Genomic DNA, 16,979 nt, shown 5'->3' with positions numbered 1-16,979 from the left:
GCCAAGACTATAGCCTCCACTAACCAGTGGGCAAGTCTTTGTTTGGAGACAGCCTTTCCCTTCTGCTGTCCTCCGAAGCAGACAAAGAGCTGGTCTGAGGTCCTGAAGCTCCGCGTACGGTCCACGTAAATGCGCAGAGTGCGAACGGGACAGAGCAGAGCGATGGCTGGGTCTGCCTCCTCCCAGGGCAGTGCTTGCAAGTTCACCACCTGATCCCTGAAAGGCGTGGTGGGAACTTTGGGCACATATCGGGCCAGGGTTTCAGGACAACGTGACAGTCGGCCGGTCTGAATTCCAGGCATGTATCATCGACCAAAAATGCCTGCAGGTCCCCCACCCTCTTGACCGAAGCCAGTGCAGTGAGGAGCACTGTCTTTAGCGACAGAAACTTAAGCTCTACTGACTGCAGAGGTTCGAAGGGCTCCTCCTTCAAGGCCGTCAGGACCGAGGGGAGATCCCAAGAGGGTACCAGGTGGGGGCGCGGAGGATTCAGCCTCCTTGCGCCCCTAAGGAACCTGATGACCAGGTCGTGCTTCCCCACGGACTTGCCGTTCACTGCATCGTGATGCTCGGCAATAGTGGCAACATACACTTTGAGGGTGGAGGGAGACAGCCTTCGCTCCAACCCTTCTTGCAGAAAGGAGAGCACGACCGCCATCGGGCATCTACAGGGGTCTTCCCACTGGGAAGAACACCAATCGATGAACAGGTTCCACTTCAGCGCGTATGCGTGTCTTGTAGAGGATGCTCTAGCTGAAGTGATAGTGTTTACTACCGCTGGAATTTGACCACCTAGCGTCCCGTCCAGAGACCACACGTGGAGATTCCACAGGTCTGGGCGCGGGTGCCTGAGAGTGCCCCCTTTCTGAGAAAGGAGATCCTTCCTCAGAGGAATACGCCAAGGAGGGGCTGTCGCGAGGAGCAACAGTTCTGGAAACCAAGTCCGATTGGGCCAGTATGGTGCTAAGAGGACTTGCTCCTCGTCCTCCCTGACCTTGCACAGTGTCTGTGCGAGAGGGCTCACTGGGGGAAACGCATACTTGCATAGTCCCCTCGGACAGGGAATAGAACAGCTGGCAGTGGGACGTGTCCGGAGAGATAAACAGGTCTACTTGAGCATCCCCAAAGCGTCTCCAAATCAGCTGGACTGTCTCGGGGTGGAGTCGCCATTCTCCCGGAAGGGCGGACCGATGTGAGAGCTCGTCGGCTGCTCGATTGAGCTCGCCTGGGATGTGAACGGTGCGTAGCGACCTCAGATGCTTCTGATTCCAAAGGAGGAGATGGCAGGAGAGTTGCGACATGTGACGGGACCGTAGACCGCCTTGGTGGTTGATGTACGCAGCGGTTGCAGTATTGTCTGTCCGGACCAGTACGTGCTTGTCGTGTAGCAGCAATTTGAAGCGACGCAGAGCAAGTCATACTGATAGCAACTCGAGGCAGCTGATATGCCACTGCAGTCGAGGCACTGTCCAGGCACCCGATGCTGCATGCCCGTTGTACATGGCCCCCCAGCCTATGGCAGAGGCATCTGTTGAGACAACAACATGCCTGGACACTTGCAGTAGGGGAACTCCCACCCGAAGAAAGGCAAAGTTCGACCACGGGCTGAAAGTCTGGTGGCAGGACGGGGTGACAGACCCAGTGAGTGCCGTGTTGCCATGCCCATCTCGGGACTCTGAAGTGGTCTCATATGAAGCAATCCGAGCAGCGTGACCACGGCAGCGGATGCCATATGCCCCAGGAGCCTCTGAAACCGTTTCTGTGGGACCGCCTCCTGCGCTGAAATGACTCCAGGCAGTTCAGCATCGACTGGACACGTTCTACTGAGAGGTGTACTGTTAGATTGACCGAATACAACTCCATACAGAGAAAAGAGATCCTCTGCATGGGGGAGAGTTTGCTCTTTTCCCAGTTGACCCAAAGCCCCAACTGGCTGAGGTGGCTGAGTACCACGTCCCTGTGTTCGCACAACTGCACTCGACACTGGGCCAGTATGAGCCAGTCGTCGAGGTAGTTGAGAATGCGAATGCCTCTTTCCCTCAACGGAATGAGGGCTGCCTCCACGACTTTGGTGAAGACGCGAGGTGACAGGGACATACCGAAGGGGAGGACCTTGTGTACTGATATGCTCACCCCTCGAACGCGAAGTGGAGAAACGGCCTGTGTCGAGGGAGGATCGAGACATGAAAGTACGACTCCTTCAGGTCAATCGCTGCGAACCAATCGTGTGGACGAATGCATTGAAAAATGCATGTCTGCATCAACATCCTGAACGGGGAGCCTGTGGAGGGCTCGGTTCAGAACGCGCAAGTCCAGGATTGGCCATAACCCACCACCTTTCTTGTGTACAATGAAGGGCTGTAAAACCCCGTCTTCATGTCGGCTGGAAGGACCAGCTCTATCATGTCCTTCGCCAGTAGGAATGCGATTTCAGCTCGCAAGATGGGAGCATCCTTGTTCGGCACGGAGGTGAACCGAATGCCCCTGAACTTGGGAGGACGCCGGGCGAACTGAATCGCATAGCTGAGTCTGATGGTTCTCATGAGCCAGCGAGACAGTCTGGAGAGCGCTAACCAGGCCCCCAGAAACCGAGCAAGCGGGACTAGGGAAACAACCGATGTACACACAGTGGGGCAGTGAGGTGGAGCGCAGGGACCCACCTGGAAGGCAAAGCGTCCCAGAGTGGAGTCTGAGTGCGCGGTGCGACACTTACCTGCCTCCACAGTTGGGCAGGGGGCGCGTGAGAAGGCACCGCTTCCTCGAGCTGAGCCCTGCTGCCCACTGGCAAAAGGAGAAGGGAGACGGAAGTGTTGAGGCTGTGTCTCGTACACTGCCATCCTTGCCCTCTTGGGACCCGGAGAAATAGGAAACTGCTCCCCAGCCAGTGGTACCCAGGAGCCAGTGGCGGAACAAAACAAAAAGGGAACAAAAGATTCTCCACCCGGCCCTCCTCTGGGGGAAGGAGTGATGCAGTCACCATCTCCTGAAAAGCAGGATCCAGAGTCTCGGGGTCACCTGTCTCAGGGACGCTGCTTGCTTTGACGCTTTCCTGCTGCCAGCTCCACGCTGCGGCCGGAGTGAAGGCTGCTGCTGGGGCCGAGCTGGAGCGGAGGTGGAGGCAGTGGAAGGGCACCCTCGGCGACGAGCGGGCAGAGGAGCTGTAGCCGGTGGTGGGGTGTTGACAGCAGAAGTGCCCAAGGTGGACATTGTTTGACCCAGGGACCGCACCGTGACTTTTGTCGCCCGTAGGGCGGGGTCCGTCGCAGTGCGCAGCTCCTGCATCACACCCGAGGCAGAACTACCCTCATGCAGCTGCTTCGACGCCTTGGCCTGGTAGACTTGCAGGAGGGCCATGGTGTGCAGGGCAGAGGCAGCCAGTCCAGCAGCGCTGGAAGCCTTGGCCGTTAGAGCGGATGAGAACAAGCTCTGGACGGGAGGCGTGGATTACCCCACCAGGCGGCAGCGCTCTGCGGGTAAAGCTGCATCGCAATAGCACGCTCGACTGGGGGGACCTCCACATACCCCTTAGTCGCCCCTTTTAGATTTAAGTGCTGAAGCGCCCAGGGGAGGTCACAGCGCGACCGCAATTTGATGAGCTGCAGCACGCCAAATCGGAAAAAAAAGCAGCAGCACTGGACCAGCAAACCTCCGCTGATGTGCCGTAACACCAACACTCGCAGGACCGTTGTTCTGTAACACTCTCTTCGGTGACTTCTCAAGCAGAAAGGCTAGGCCCCACGAAGCGAAAAGCTGAATGCTCTCTGGCAAGATCCCAATTCGTCAGTCACTGCTGACGTAACGTCGAACGTGACTGACTGAAAGGGAACTAAGAAACACCAAAAATCAGGAAAGTCTTAAAATTAATTCCAACTCCAATCATACGACTCAGTATTTTTGCGTCTAGATAAAACTACCAGGCAAGAGATAACAGAACTGAAGACAATCAAAGGTTTATATCGATGCCATCTAACACATTTAAAGAGCTGGCTCTGATACGGTCTTAAATCTTAGAAATGGTGTTGGTGAAATCTTATTTTGTAGCCAAAACCTTAATGGATAATGATCTGGAAAAAAATAAGTAATTTTCCTGCAAGTGAAGCTGTATACCTTTCATTAAAACACTGATATGTTTTGTAAGCAACTGCTTTCATCGAAAAATTGTCATTAATGAAAGCACAAAATGGCTCAAAAAAAGAAATATAAAGCCAACTAACTATCTTACATCTTTCTTCCTCTCTATGAGACACTGTCTCGTCTAATGCATAAGGACAGCTAATGTATGGCATTGATTAACCTAATAGAATCTGAAAGGTAAGACTTGCTTGTTAGACTAAGACCGAAGCTTGTAGGTAAGAGAGAGGCCTATGGGGAATCGTAAACCTTTTATAAAAATGACAGGGTTTGCATTTCATTCCTGCTTGTTTCAGCGTCCAATTTTCAATTCCTTATCCTTTAAACCCAGAACAAATCTCTCACGTTTGGCTGAGACAAATCCTTTGCTACTTTCTAGTAAATCCAAGTAGGATTTGTTAGTTGTTGCGGGTACAAAGTGGGCCATGTTAGTACAAAAAGAGAGGAAGAAAAATAAGCAGAATTAATCAAGAATGTCATTTATCATTGCTTGCAGTGTGGTGTTTAGCCAAACTACAACAAAACTCCTAAAGCAAATCTGAATCAGTCATACCACACCTCTCAGAAATGTAATTTAGATTTTCCATATAAATAGAAATTGTGGCTGTTTTTAATGAGGCGAAAACCCATAATGACAGCATTATAAGTCTATAAAATGTTATAAGAGCCTACTGGGTAAAAATTCAGTCTCAAAACCCATGAACAAAACTAAGAAAATATGACTTAAACCACATTAAATAAGTTACAGGGTCACAGGTTACAAAAATGAAAGATACTAGTGAAAAATAAGAAATTATTATAACTTGTGTAACTAAATACATTACTACTGTTTAAAAATTTGGGGTCAGCAAGGTTTTTTCATGTTTTTGAAAGAATACTCTTATGCTCACCAAGGCTGCATTTATTTGATAAAAAAAATACAGTAATACTGTGAAATAGGCTATTATTACAAATTTAAATATTTTTTTTTCTACGATAACATATTTTCAAATATTCCTGTGATGGCAAAGCTGAATTTTCAGACTCATTACTCCATTCTTCAGTTTCACACGATCCTTCAGTAATCATTCAAATTTTCTGATTTGCTGCTTAAGAAATATTTCTTATTATTTTCAATGCTGAAAACAGCTGATTTGCCTAGTATCTATCTATCTATCTATCATAAAATGTGAGAGACAAAATCAACCAAATATAAGAATCTGACTGCGGCACTCAAATGCTAGCCAATCAGAACACGAGTCTTTGCCAATCTCAACCAATGGCAATGGAGTTTAGGACAGGACAACTGTGTCAAATCTGCAATCAAATCTAACATCAAATGTGTCATACATTTAGCTTCTTTAGCTAAAATAACAAAATAAAATAAAAACTATTGAATTGATCTATTTTTTTTTTAAAGCTATTTCAACTAAAAGACAGGACTTTCATTCTACATCTGCCACACTGAGCATCACAATTTCCAGTACGAGTAAACCATCCTCCTTATATTGTCTCTGAAAGAGTGTACATTGAAAAGGCTTGACTAAATAAAAAGTAGCCAAGTCTGCTTTTGAAAATGTTACACTTAAACCACATTAAAAACCTTAACACAATCTCTGAAAAAGGCTGAATATAAAGGCTTTTCACCATATGTCTATCTCAGCCAAACAGCAATAATAGAGTACATTTGTGAAGCACCAGTGAATCTCAAAGCTCATTGTACTCTGGGCTAATTCATGAAGGAGAGGCTGAGATTGTTATCACCTGAGCTATACATAACCTGATTTGGCATCAAAACACCTCCTATCCTGAGCGTTTGACTGTTTGGAGAAACGTATGTGTCTAAGTTTAACAGTGCAAGATTTATTGTAATGATTCAGAGGGTGAAGCCGCATGCTTACCAGCTCTCGGCTGGGTAATTAGGTGGCCCGAGCACTGAGACTGAGACAATGCCAGGACACCTCTACTCTTCCCAGCATGGTGGAGTCTTGAGTAACCACAGTGAGTCAGGGAAAGAAGAAAGGAGATGATTCATAGAACTCTCAATGGAGGCGCTTCGTTGAGGAAAGCAAGACAGAAATGTTTCTTACACTGGGAGCTGTGAAAGTCTGGGCTGAAAATTGAATTGTTTTTAAAATAGCAGCAAACCACGATCTACAGGCAGGGAGTCTGCCTACTTGGGTCATGGTGGACTCCGCAGATATTTTTAGACACATGTAAAGAAATAGCTCCCCCAAAATTGAACTTCCGGACATTATTTATCCACATGTTGTTCTAAACCTGTAAGCTAATTTATTTTTCCACAGAACACAATAAGAGAAAGTCTTTTCTATTTTAATTTGGCCTCGGAGTTTTACTTTGAGACACACACTGGTTCATAGTATCATGACTAATCAAACTAGGACAAATACATTTTTAAAACAGTAGTCCATATTACTTTTGTGCTATATTTTTAAGTCTTCTGAAGCCATATGACAACTGTGTGAATTTCAGTTATTCACAAAATCGTTCTTTTTTTCCTGCAGCTCTGAAATATCATTATCCATTCAAGATAGTCATACTGTTGAGTTATTTCAGAAGCAAGGTACATTTGGCATCAATGACGTCAAATGATGGTAATAACTTTTTCCGTCTATTCCTGACACAAAAGTGACCCCAAAAAAGAATAGAATCTAAAAACTGCTTCATCATTTCATTGTAACTCTTTATAACTCTTGACTGTAGTAGCATAATGGCAGAAACTGTGACTACCATGTCAAAGTCGGAGTAAAATCCCCCAAAAATCTATTTTTACCAATACTTTTATTATTTTAAAACTTCAAAATGTCAAAACTATAGTTTAGAGTGAGGTTACAGAAATCGGTGGTAGCCTTTTTTTATTTCGAATCTTTAGCCAAGGGTAAGATTTTGAGTAAATAACTTCAATTTCAGCCTGTTCTTGACACAAAAGTGAAGACATATTCAAATATTCATATATTTTTTGGTGGTCACTATGAAACTTCAAAACTCCCATTTTGTGTTCAACAAAAGAAAGAGAAAGTCATACAAGTTTGGAACGACATTAGAGTAAGTAAATGAAAACTGAATGCAAACTATGCCTTTAACACTTGAAAATATCTTCAAAAACAATATTGACCTTGCTGAGGTTAGTTGTAAATAGCTTCACAGACCTATAAAAACAAACTCAAAGAAAAGTCTTTTGTAAACCCGTAGCAACTTCTTGTGCATAGACCATGACTGAAGCTGAAGGGAATATTTGGGGTTAACTACAACTTAATGTCTAAAGACAGCATTTGTGGCATGCTGTCAATTACCGCTGCAATAATTTAATTGTAATGCGCTTACTGAAAGCCTTGCAGGCGAGCTGACAGCGGCACGAATAAACGATTAAAATAAACATTAAGTTGTAAATAAGCAGGAATATTCCTTTAAGGCTTTGAAGTTATTAAAACAGCAAAAAAAACATTTACATTGGCAAACTCTCTCACTTTCTCCAGTATGCATTAATCATTATTAACACTCCATTTCTGCATTGCACTTAAATATTCTAATTTAAAATGTGCTAAAGATGTATGACAATCACTTGAGAAGGAAGATGGCACACTGTCCTCTAAGGACAGGATGTGACATAATGAAACATTTGGCACTGTAGAGCCTTTTATTGCGGTGACATCATATCCTCGGGTTACAAACACCTCACATAAAGCTTAGAAGAGGTTTGCTTCCACAGCGAGAGCAGAAATTAACTGAAGGCCTTGTTAATTTATATGATCCAGCTCTCAAATCCTTTTGCCCCTAGAGACTCCTGCTGAACACGCAGCATCTCGGCAGGCCATTTCTGAAAATGTGTGTGATTTATGCTGAAAATTAATCTGATATGTTTGGCTTTGTTTAGGAGAAGCCAGGAGAGGCAGCAGCACTCAAATTGCGTTTAACCACTCTCAAGAGTTGAATTTGTAAGAATATCTCAACGTTATCCTTAACAGGTTTTCAAATCAAACAAACGATGTTGCTTGTATCCTCTCAGTGCTAAAAGACACCGCAAACGTCCTTCACTACAGCTCATTCAACATGCATGAGAGCCAAACGCTAACACTAGCTCATCATTTTTTGTAAATGAACCAGAAAACATGTTTTATGGCTGTAATAATACGATCAAAGTCATTTTAGACCACACACACACTCAAACACATTTACAGTAAACACATAGACCGACTGTCTCCGTATGCCATTTCACGGAGGCACGAACAGTCAGGTCTCTAAAGAATGCCTGTATGACTAATGAGCCCCCTGGGTTACTATAAACAAAGAGAAAGCGACGAGAGGACCACCTTTAAAGGGTCTTTCAAACGTACTGAAATCCTGCGCTTTCAGGGATTAAAAAAAGTATAGGCTTATAAGAAAAAGCAAATTACACATTTACAGTATTCATTAAAATCCATAGGCTGTGCAAAGGCCCAGAATGAGCAATTCTGTCATGATTAATTATACAAGCATGAAGTCTTAAATCTATTTCAATGGCTTCACTGCTCTTAACATCCTTGCCGAGAATTGTTGCTTCTCCATCTCAAAATCTAAAATCTTGTCTGCTACGACCATATTTCACACGCATCCCGAGCTTAACAAAAAGGCTGGCATCATTTTATTCTCTGTTAAAGTAAAACTAAGAAAATTAAATGTTTTACCCACACACTTTTCACAAGCTAGAGGCTGCTAATAAAAATGGTTGCCAAAGGAAGTAGTAAACGTGCTACTTTTGCCAACCCTGAGTCTTCCAAATGAATATACTGTCATTACAAATGCTAGTGTGATGCTGACATCTAACCTCACAAAAGATTTACCATGTTAGCTTCTGCCAAAATACCGGTTACAACTGTTATTGTTCTACTGATAAATCGTAATAAATTAAACCTGCTGTAAAAATTGACTATTGTACCATGCATAACATGTTGTAGACATCACTAAAATACTGTATGTGTTATAAGAAAGCAAATTTATTTTTGTGAACGCCCAAGACTTGGGCCTATTCTTAAATATAAAATAAATGTAAGTATGAAACTAAATACAGAAATCAAATAAAAAACTAAACTAATGTTCAGTGAACAGTTCATATCACATTGTCACATTTGTGACTAATCACCCTCTGCGATACAGATTTTTTAATATTTTTCCTATTAAAATTGTTTCTGTAATAAACACTGCATTACTGTACATTATTAAAGTATTGTTTCCCCTACTGCCAGATATTTTCTCAAAACAAACAGAGCCATGAGACTATTAGTTTTGGCTACTGCTTGTTGATTCTGGCAAACATCCGAGTGATCTGACAGGAAACAAGGAAACAATGATTGTCATGACAACAACAAACTTTAATTTTATGCAACATTGCATTTTTACACAGTATCTGAAGCTGGCACAAAATGCACTTTGTAAGAAGCTTTTAGATTCTGTTTTATTTATCTGATTACTGACTACAGTGGTAGCTAATAACCAAATTACAATCATTTACTGCAAACAATAACTCCAGAAAGGTAATTTCTTAAGAATTATATCATTTTAAAATCACAAAACGTAAATACTTAAATACAGAATGAGGTTACAGAAGCCGGCAAAGTGTAAAATGAAATATTCAGATTTTAAACATCATGTCTCTGAAAAGGGTGAGCAGATGATTTGAGCTGGCCGTTGCATTCCCTGTTGACTGCTGAGTGAGGGCTGAGCTATGGCCAGTGTTGACTCAGTTGAACTGCCAGCCTGAGGCACAACCGCATGGAATATGAACGTAATGAGCAAAGGTCAATAGGTCTCCTTCCCTGTCAACATCATCACTTCAAGAGGACACGTTTTGGCCGTCTCTGAGCCAAGCCGCCCTCAAATATCCATTGCCATTAGAGAGCTTACCACCTCCAGCCTGCCTGAGGTACTTTGTATTGACTTGAGACATGCTCATACACTCACACGGTAATGCTAAAACACGCATGCTAACACAGTTTATGTGCTAAATATGCCACATGGAAATCTTTCATACACAACAAAGAAATGAACTGCATTTTTGTTTCTTAAGAAAATGTCATAAAATGCCATGTGTGCTGCTATGCAGTCCCAAAGTGTTTCCTAAGAGTGTTGCTATATGCAGTTGCTAGGGTGCTTGAGTAGATGCTTACTTGTCCAAGTTTAAAAACCTCACCCTCTTTATGATTTATGAAGGAGGACAAGATACCCATAACAACAGTACTATCACAAGTACTGTCATTATGTATAGCTTTATTATAGATTTAAATCACAAATATAACCCTTCCCCAGAAAAAAAATCTGAATATTAAAAATTCCTTTTAAAAAGCCACTTTCGGGTATCATTCATGCACCTTGAAGTTTAATAGTATTTTTATACTATTTTTGATTTTCAAATCTCTAACCTTGAGCAATAATAATTGAGATGCTTATGTATGTAGAGTGTAAATATTCTCGTATGGTCAACCTCTATAATTTCCAACTGCAATATAAACAAAGTTCACAAAGAAACCTCAATCAGATCCAATATCAATATCTCTTAGTGACCAAAGAGCTTTGCTTTGATACCCCGTATTCTAATAACTGAAATCCCTGATGTTTGCCTTCATGATTATAAGCAAGCAGGTTTTAAATTGAGGTTAGCCAAGAACAGCAAGACAATTTTGCACTTCAAACTCACAGAACACGAGGGTCAGCCGAGTACATTAAACTCAACAAAACTCATCCAGATCAGCCATACGTAAAAGAGACGGCTGAACTCGAGAGTTTCATTAGCCTTGAAGTGGGCAAATATTAATATGATGTACTGTCATTCCTTTTGATGCTGGACCAGTCATGCATGTCAAAAGAAAGCTCCGCCCTCACTTGTATTATGGGCTGGCAGAGCGTTCAATCTACATCACGGTAGTAGTCAAGACAATGCTCCCTCATGGAAGCCCCCTGGAAGTCTCGTGTGCTGCCGCTGCTGCTGTGCGGCGCATACAATAACAATATTCTGGATGCAACTTAGACAAACTTAAAGGCTACAAAAGGACCCAGAGGACTTGCATAAAAGGCAGGGATTGAGTGTTTAACTCTACCCTGTCGTTGATTGATGGCCAATTAAACAGTTAGAGGGTTATTGATCACTGGAGAATGAAGAGCATCCCCAAACAACCTTAAATATGCTGGGTGATGAACCACAGATGGGCTGAGAGCAAGCAGAGCTCCACAGCAAATTGTTCATGTTTATGTTCTCCGTCGCCACCGAACAAACCCTATGGAGTAATAACAGTTGGAAGAAAAAATTACCCCTTTTGTTGCGTTACTATTGCGGGACGAGGCAAAGTGCTCGAGTCTATTGAGTATTCAAGCAGATGGTTCATCATTAAAGCGGACAGATCTTACTTAGATCTCGCAGACTGCGAGTCAAGCCAAAAGCACCTTGGGAAATGTACTCTTATCTCTTTGGGGAGGGGCATTCACCCAAGGCTTTCATAGACTCTAGTGCTCACAATGTGCCGAGAAGCAGTGTCTGCACATTAAATGCATCTGCTCTCAAGGTCAACAGTCCTCCAGCTTTCTCTGGCCACTGACAGCACCTCGGGGAAGAACACGATTAGTCTCTCTGGTGACAGCGCTGATCTTTGGTTCCTCCTGCTGACCGCATCCTTTCTGAAGGGCGTCACCATGCTGCTTGCAGGAGGGAGCAGGTGCTGAAGACCAGGACAGAACCAAAGGGGCCTACAACAAAGATTGTACTACATCATAGAATTCCTCATTAGCAACTGTTCCTGTATGCAATATACTTAAGCCATCCACCATATTGGTCCATTGAGCAAGTCTATATTGTCAATATTCATAAGATTCAGTCTATCATATCTAGGTATCGATATCTATGGTCTACAATACCTTCTAGAGACTAACCTGAACTATAATTGAGAAAGAGAAGAGACAGGGACAAAAAATAAGTCACATTATTTTTTTTATAACAACACATTTTTAAAACCCTCCAATACTGAAATTGAGTCCTGTAAGACATCTACTGTAGTATTATATTAGCAATACTGTGTGCAAAAAAAAAAAAAAACGTATTTATTAACCATGCTAACCAGCCAAACCTTGACCCCTTGGATGGCACAACAGCCATTTCAAAAGGCTAATGACCCACCTAAAGCCCAGAGTCCACCCCATAATCATTAATCTACATGAGCTTAACTGAAGCAAAAGGGCACATTTCTGAGATATAATGCGGTTTTATAGGAGATTTCCCCCACCCCAAAGGTTCGTGTCACACTTTCTCATGTTCTCTGCCTCGCCTCTCCTTCTCCATTTGCATTTGACACTTATGGAGAAGACATATATAGCAGTGTGAGATAAGAAAAGACCACATTTGTCATCAAATGGAGCATGCTCTTGGATTATGGAAAACCAGCTGCTGTTGACTTACACTGTTTGCCTTTTCCTCATCTCTGTTACACCATTTCACGCCTCTCCATTCATCAAACTCAAATACGGCTATACATATATATGTGTGGAAACTGTGAGAGTGGGAGAAATATACCGTCTATTTAAAAAAAAAAACATGTTAAAATTGTTGTGAAATTGCAATGTGGCCGGAGTCGAGTGAAACGAAACAACAAAAATGGATTTAATCATGTTCCGCTTCTGAGCACTTGCCGCGACTCCGAACAACTCTGCTCTCAGACATTAATCTGTTCAAATCTTCCATTCTTCTCTGAAATTCTTCATTGCTTGATTCTTTCGGTTCTTGTACTGTACATCCTGAAAAGTCATTGGTTAGCATCAAAAGCCCAACATGACAGCAGAGTTCTCTCTTTACATGCACCATTTGAGTTTATACGTAGCTTACAAGTAGAAGGGCAAAAATCTTTTTCCTCATTTCTCTTTTTTTTTTGACACTGTATACAGTGAAAATCTGGTATGGTTTAGTGAAAGGCCTAATTAATGTTAAACTTTAAAAATTCAATTAAAATAATTTCGCCTCAACAAAAAAAGTTGAGAACACCAAAACGCTAGCTTCATCCTAATTTCAATAATCCGAATGACGACTGTAAAATCATGTCTCTGGGGTCTGAGGGGCCTTTGAGAAGCTTCTTAACCACATAAGAAAGCTTTTGAGTTTCACTGCACACCAAAACCCATCCCTTTCAGTGAACAACCAAGCACACTCACAGCAGTGCCAAAAATCTCTGAAACAAGCCCACCACAAACTCCAACCACAAAAATCCCCTGCCTCTTTCTCTCACACACACAGCGAAAACAGCAAACCCATTATATCACTCCTTTCCAAAGAGATGGGAACAAACAAGAAACCATACTTTACTGCAGGGTTGTGTTGATTGCATGACTGATTCCTGTACTTTAAGAGTGTACACTGAATTTGATGAAGCTGAAGTTGAGTAGGTATGTATCATAAACACATTCCTGGAAATATGATTTGCCATGTTTGACGTGCGTGTCTGTGTTTTTTTTTGTTTGTTTGTTTGTTTTTTTACCTTTAACATACTAAATACAAAAACTAAAATACTAAGGTTGGAGGATTGCAGATCTGTTCTAATAAGATCACAGACAAAAGGTGTAAAAAAATGCTCAATGCCATTTAGAAAATGCAATAAACCATATAATCTTGTTTGGTTAGGACAGCAAAATATTTAGGCTTATTAACATTAAAAATGGAAAATAGCATTCCCATATCCTTTTTATTGACGTCACAGGCTGTGCGTCTGATCAATGTTTGTACGCAGTTCATTGTAATTTCAAAAGTATACATTTAAGGATTTACTTTCCTACAATAAATAATTTTAGTACTGTACTGGATCAGTATAAAATTCTGAAGCAAAACAAGAGCCACTAACACAGGCTATAGTATGAAACACACACACTCACTCACACACACACATCACAAACACAATGTTCTGATTTCTTTTGTCTACAGACTGATAAAAACCCTCCTGTCGGCTCAACGGTAGCTGATCTCCCTGAAGGCACCACATTGTTCGAGGAAGAGCTCTGTTCTGTCTCTTGTGTTCTCTCTGATGAAGACTGACAGAGCGACCTTTATTTTTGACCAGATTATGTTTCAGGGGAAAGACAAGTTGGCTTTTTTTTTATATATATATATAGGAAAGTGCACCGTCAGCCCGTTTCTGCCTGGCGAGAGCACCTTGTGTGATTTTTTATGATCTTTTGGACTAACAATGTCTGCGAGCACACATGCTTCCATTATGTCCCCTCCATCCAATTTACATTTCCTCCTCTTACAAGTGGGGAGAATAAGAAAATTCCTGTCTGATCTTTTTTCATTTGGATGCGATGCAAGATAAGTGTCCTTGACAAATTAAACAGAGCATGCAACGATGGTGGGAATTTAGGGCATTTTTCATGATACCCTGCAATCTACTTTAAAAAAAAAATGCTCCATTTGAATGGATGTTTGAAAAATCTCAGAAATGCCACTGTATTTCTTATATGATTCCTTTGGGTATGGCTGTTTGCCTGATTTATGCGAAATCCTGCACTAATTAATGCACAAGAAAATACCCTCTTAATTTAGCTTTCATGCAGAGTTTCCTAAAGCAAGACTGATAATTGCACAACTTTTAACAAGTTAGCCCTCTGTCCACAGCAGAGAGGGGGCAGAACAATGTAAGCCAAGTGTGAAATTTTGTCGGTGCTCTCAGGATACTCATCAGCGGTCCCCAGCTGGGCTCTATGGTGATGATTACTATAAAACCTCCAGAAACTTTCCCACAGTCAAGTTTCCCACAGCCAAGACCTTCCTTACTCCTCTTACTCTCTTGACACAATGTAATACAGATCTCGGCAAGCCCAAACTGGTCCACACAAACACATTGTGGGTGGACTAGGTCAGTGTTTCCCAACCTTTTTTTGTTTTATGGACCTCCACAGCCCAAATAGCGTTTAAACACCCTTTCATCCATACCAAATGCAGCATAGAATAAGTTATTTTTAGCTGATATTATGCTGGATATAATTCATAGGCCTAATTATTACTAATATTATTAAAATGGTTGTTATTTAAATTACAGTGCGTAAGAGCCAATCAAATGCATTTATTTAATCTATAGCCTTGAATGTCTGGTTTACAGGTTTAGCAAAGGAAAAAAAAAGAAGCTAAATCTCTCTGGGCTACACACACTGGACTAGGTGACTGTGATTCTGTAACTGTAATTATGTCCAGACATGGACAACTGGTTAGTGTTAGTTGATGTTATTATGATGTCATAATATGAAACAGTCTTTATTTCATTCCTTTTACAGTATGAAGCATGGAAAAACAACAACTACAGCACAGTAAACAAAGGTTTGCAACACAATATGAAATGTCTCCCACTAAAATTATGCCAAGAATGAACCTTAATATGCATATCCACACTGATTCTTATGTAAAAACACATAAGCTTGGCATTTTTGAAATGATGCCGTTTTAATTTTGGTTGTGGGAGTAATAACAAGGAGTCATTATTTGAGCAACCAGTACTGACAATGTGTCATATTCTGGCATTGCAAATAAATACAATTAAAAAGAAAAAGTATTCATAATGAAAATATCAATTTAAAATGTTTATTAATCATTGAAGCTTTACACATAAAGTGAATCTTCAATTCTTTCCTTGTAAGGCTATAATGGGTAGCTAACCATTAACCAAGACAAGTGCACGATGTGTGATGGGAGGAGAGCACGATTATTTGGGCACGTTCTTTTCCACTTAGCTGACCACGAAAGCATGTTTACCTCATCGTATATATCTGCACACAACAAATGTACCCTGCACCGTTCAATTACCGTCGGAGCTCACTGTTCTTCTTAAAGCTTTCACAAACACTGCCAATGCAGCAAGAACGGATGAATGTCGGCGCGTGGAAATCTGCGCGTGTCATTCAAGCTGACGCTCACCGAAATGCAACGCGGAATACAGGACGCAATATTCAACAACATTTATTTGTTTAACCCCCATGGTATACATTTCTAGTCATTTTCAATTAAACAAACCCTTGGTTTCGTATATTTCTATTCGTTTCGCCGTAGTGTCTCAGGCTCGTCGCTAGAGTCTCGTGCTCGCAGAAACATGTCAATCAAACTTACTGCACGTTCAAGTTCCTGAATAGGTTCTTCACCTCTGTTTCTGCGCGTTTTGGTTATTCAAAGTAACAATAATATGACAATTTGGAGCAAACTGCTTATTTCGCATACAAATGAACCCCGTTAAATATAATATTTTGTTATTATTCGGGAAATCACATCACAAAGGGAGCCAGCTGCTGTGTGTAAAAGCAATTACGCATGACTTACACATGGCTTTATCAGTCGAAACTGGAAGATGCGTTTCAAAATGAATGAAACTCACCAGTGAAGGTAAATCCGGACGAAAACAAGCAGATCCATGCGAGTACAAGCCCGGATCTCCAGCGGACAAAGGGACCCAGGTGTAACGGCATCTTTATCACCTTCCCGTTCACGTTTAAGTCAGTAATATCTGTTGAATGAGCAGCGAGGAGTATCTGCTGTCTGTCTAGGTTTAGTTTTTGTAATATTACACCGATCAGCGCATTTATAAGTCCTCTTTCAACACATATCCTCTTCCTGTACCTTGGCCATCAGTGCGTCTTCGTTGCTCAGAGACAGCAGCGCATCACAGGTGTGGTAAATAAAGACGCGACTCTAATTTCTTCAGCTCACTCACCCACATACACACACTCCAGACGTGTGAAGAGAGAGAGCAAACGTCCTCACTCTTCTTCGTCTTCTCGCTGTCCGCTGCAGAACACTTGCTCCGGTAAAGAGAACGGTGGATATTGGCTTCAGCGTGCGAACATCTGCTGCTACTGCTACA

At 42.1% G+C, this 16,979-nt stretch overlaps 1 protein-coding gene across 2 annotated transcripts in view; it reads right to left on the bottom strand.

Annotated features, from left to right (window-relative positions):
• The window catches only part of LOC107677380 (netrin receptor UNC5A-like), a 204,683-nt gene extending 188,077 nt beyond the window's left edge, over nt 1-16,606 (bottom strand). For both annotated transcript variants that reach the window (XM_016472262.1, XM_016472263.1), the window contains exon 1: nt 16,494-16,606. In XM_016472262.1, coding sequence (XP_016327748.1) covers nt 16,494-16,584 — 91 coding nt within the window. In that variant the 5' untranslated portion in view covers nt 16,585-16,606. The remainder of the gene's footprint in view (nt 1-16,493) is intronic.
• Nucleotides 16,607-16,979: the final 373 nt, after the last annotated feature.

Source organism: Sinocyclocheilus anshuiensis, unplaced genomic scaffold (genome assembly GCF_001515605.1).
Source record: "Sinocyclocheilus anshuiensis isolate Anshui unplaced genomic scaffold, SAMN03320099.WGS_v1.1 scaffold352, whole genome shotgun sequence".
NCBI lineage: Eukaryota > Metazoa > Chordata > Actinopteri > Cypriniformes > Cyprinidae > Sinocyclocheilus > Sinocyclocheilus anshuiensis.
This window is presented reverse-complemented; position numbering and strand designations above follow the sequence as displayed.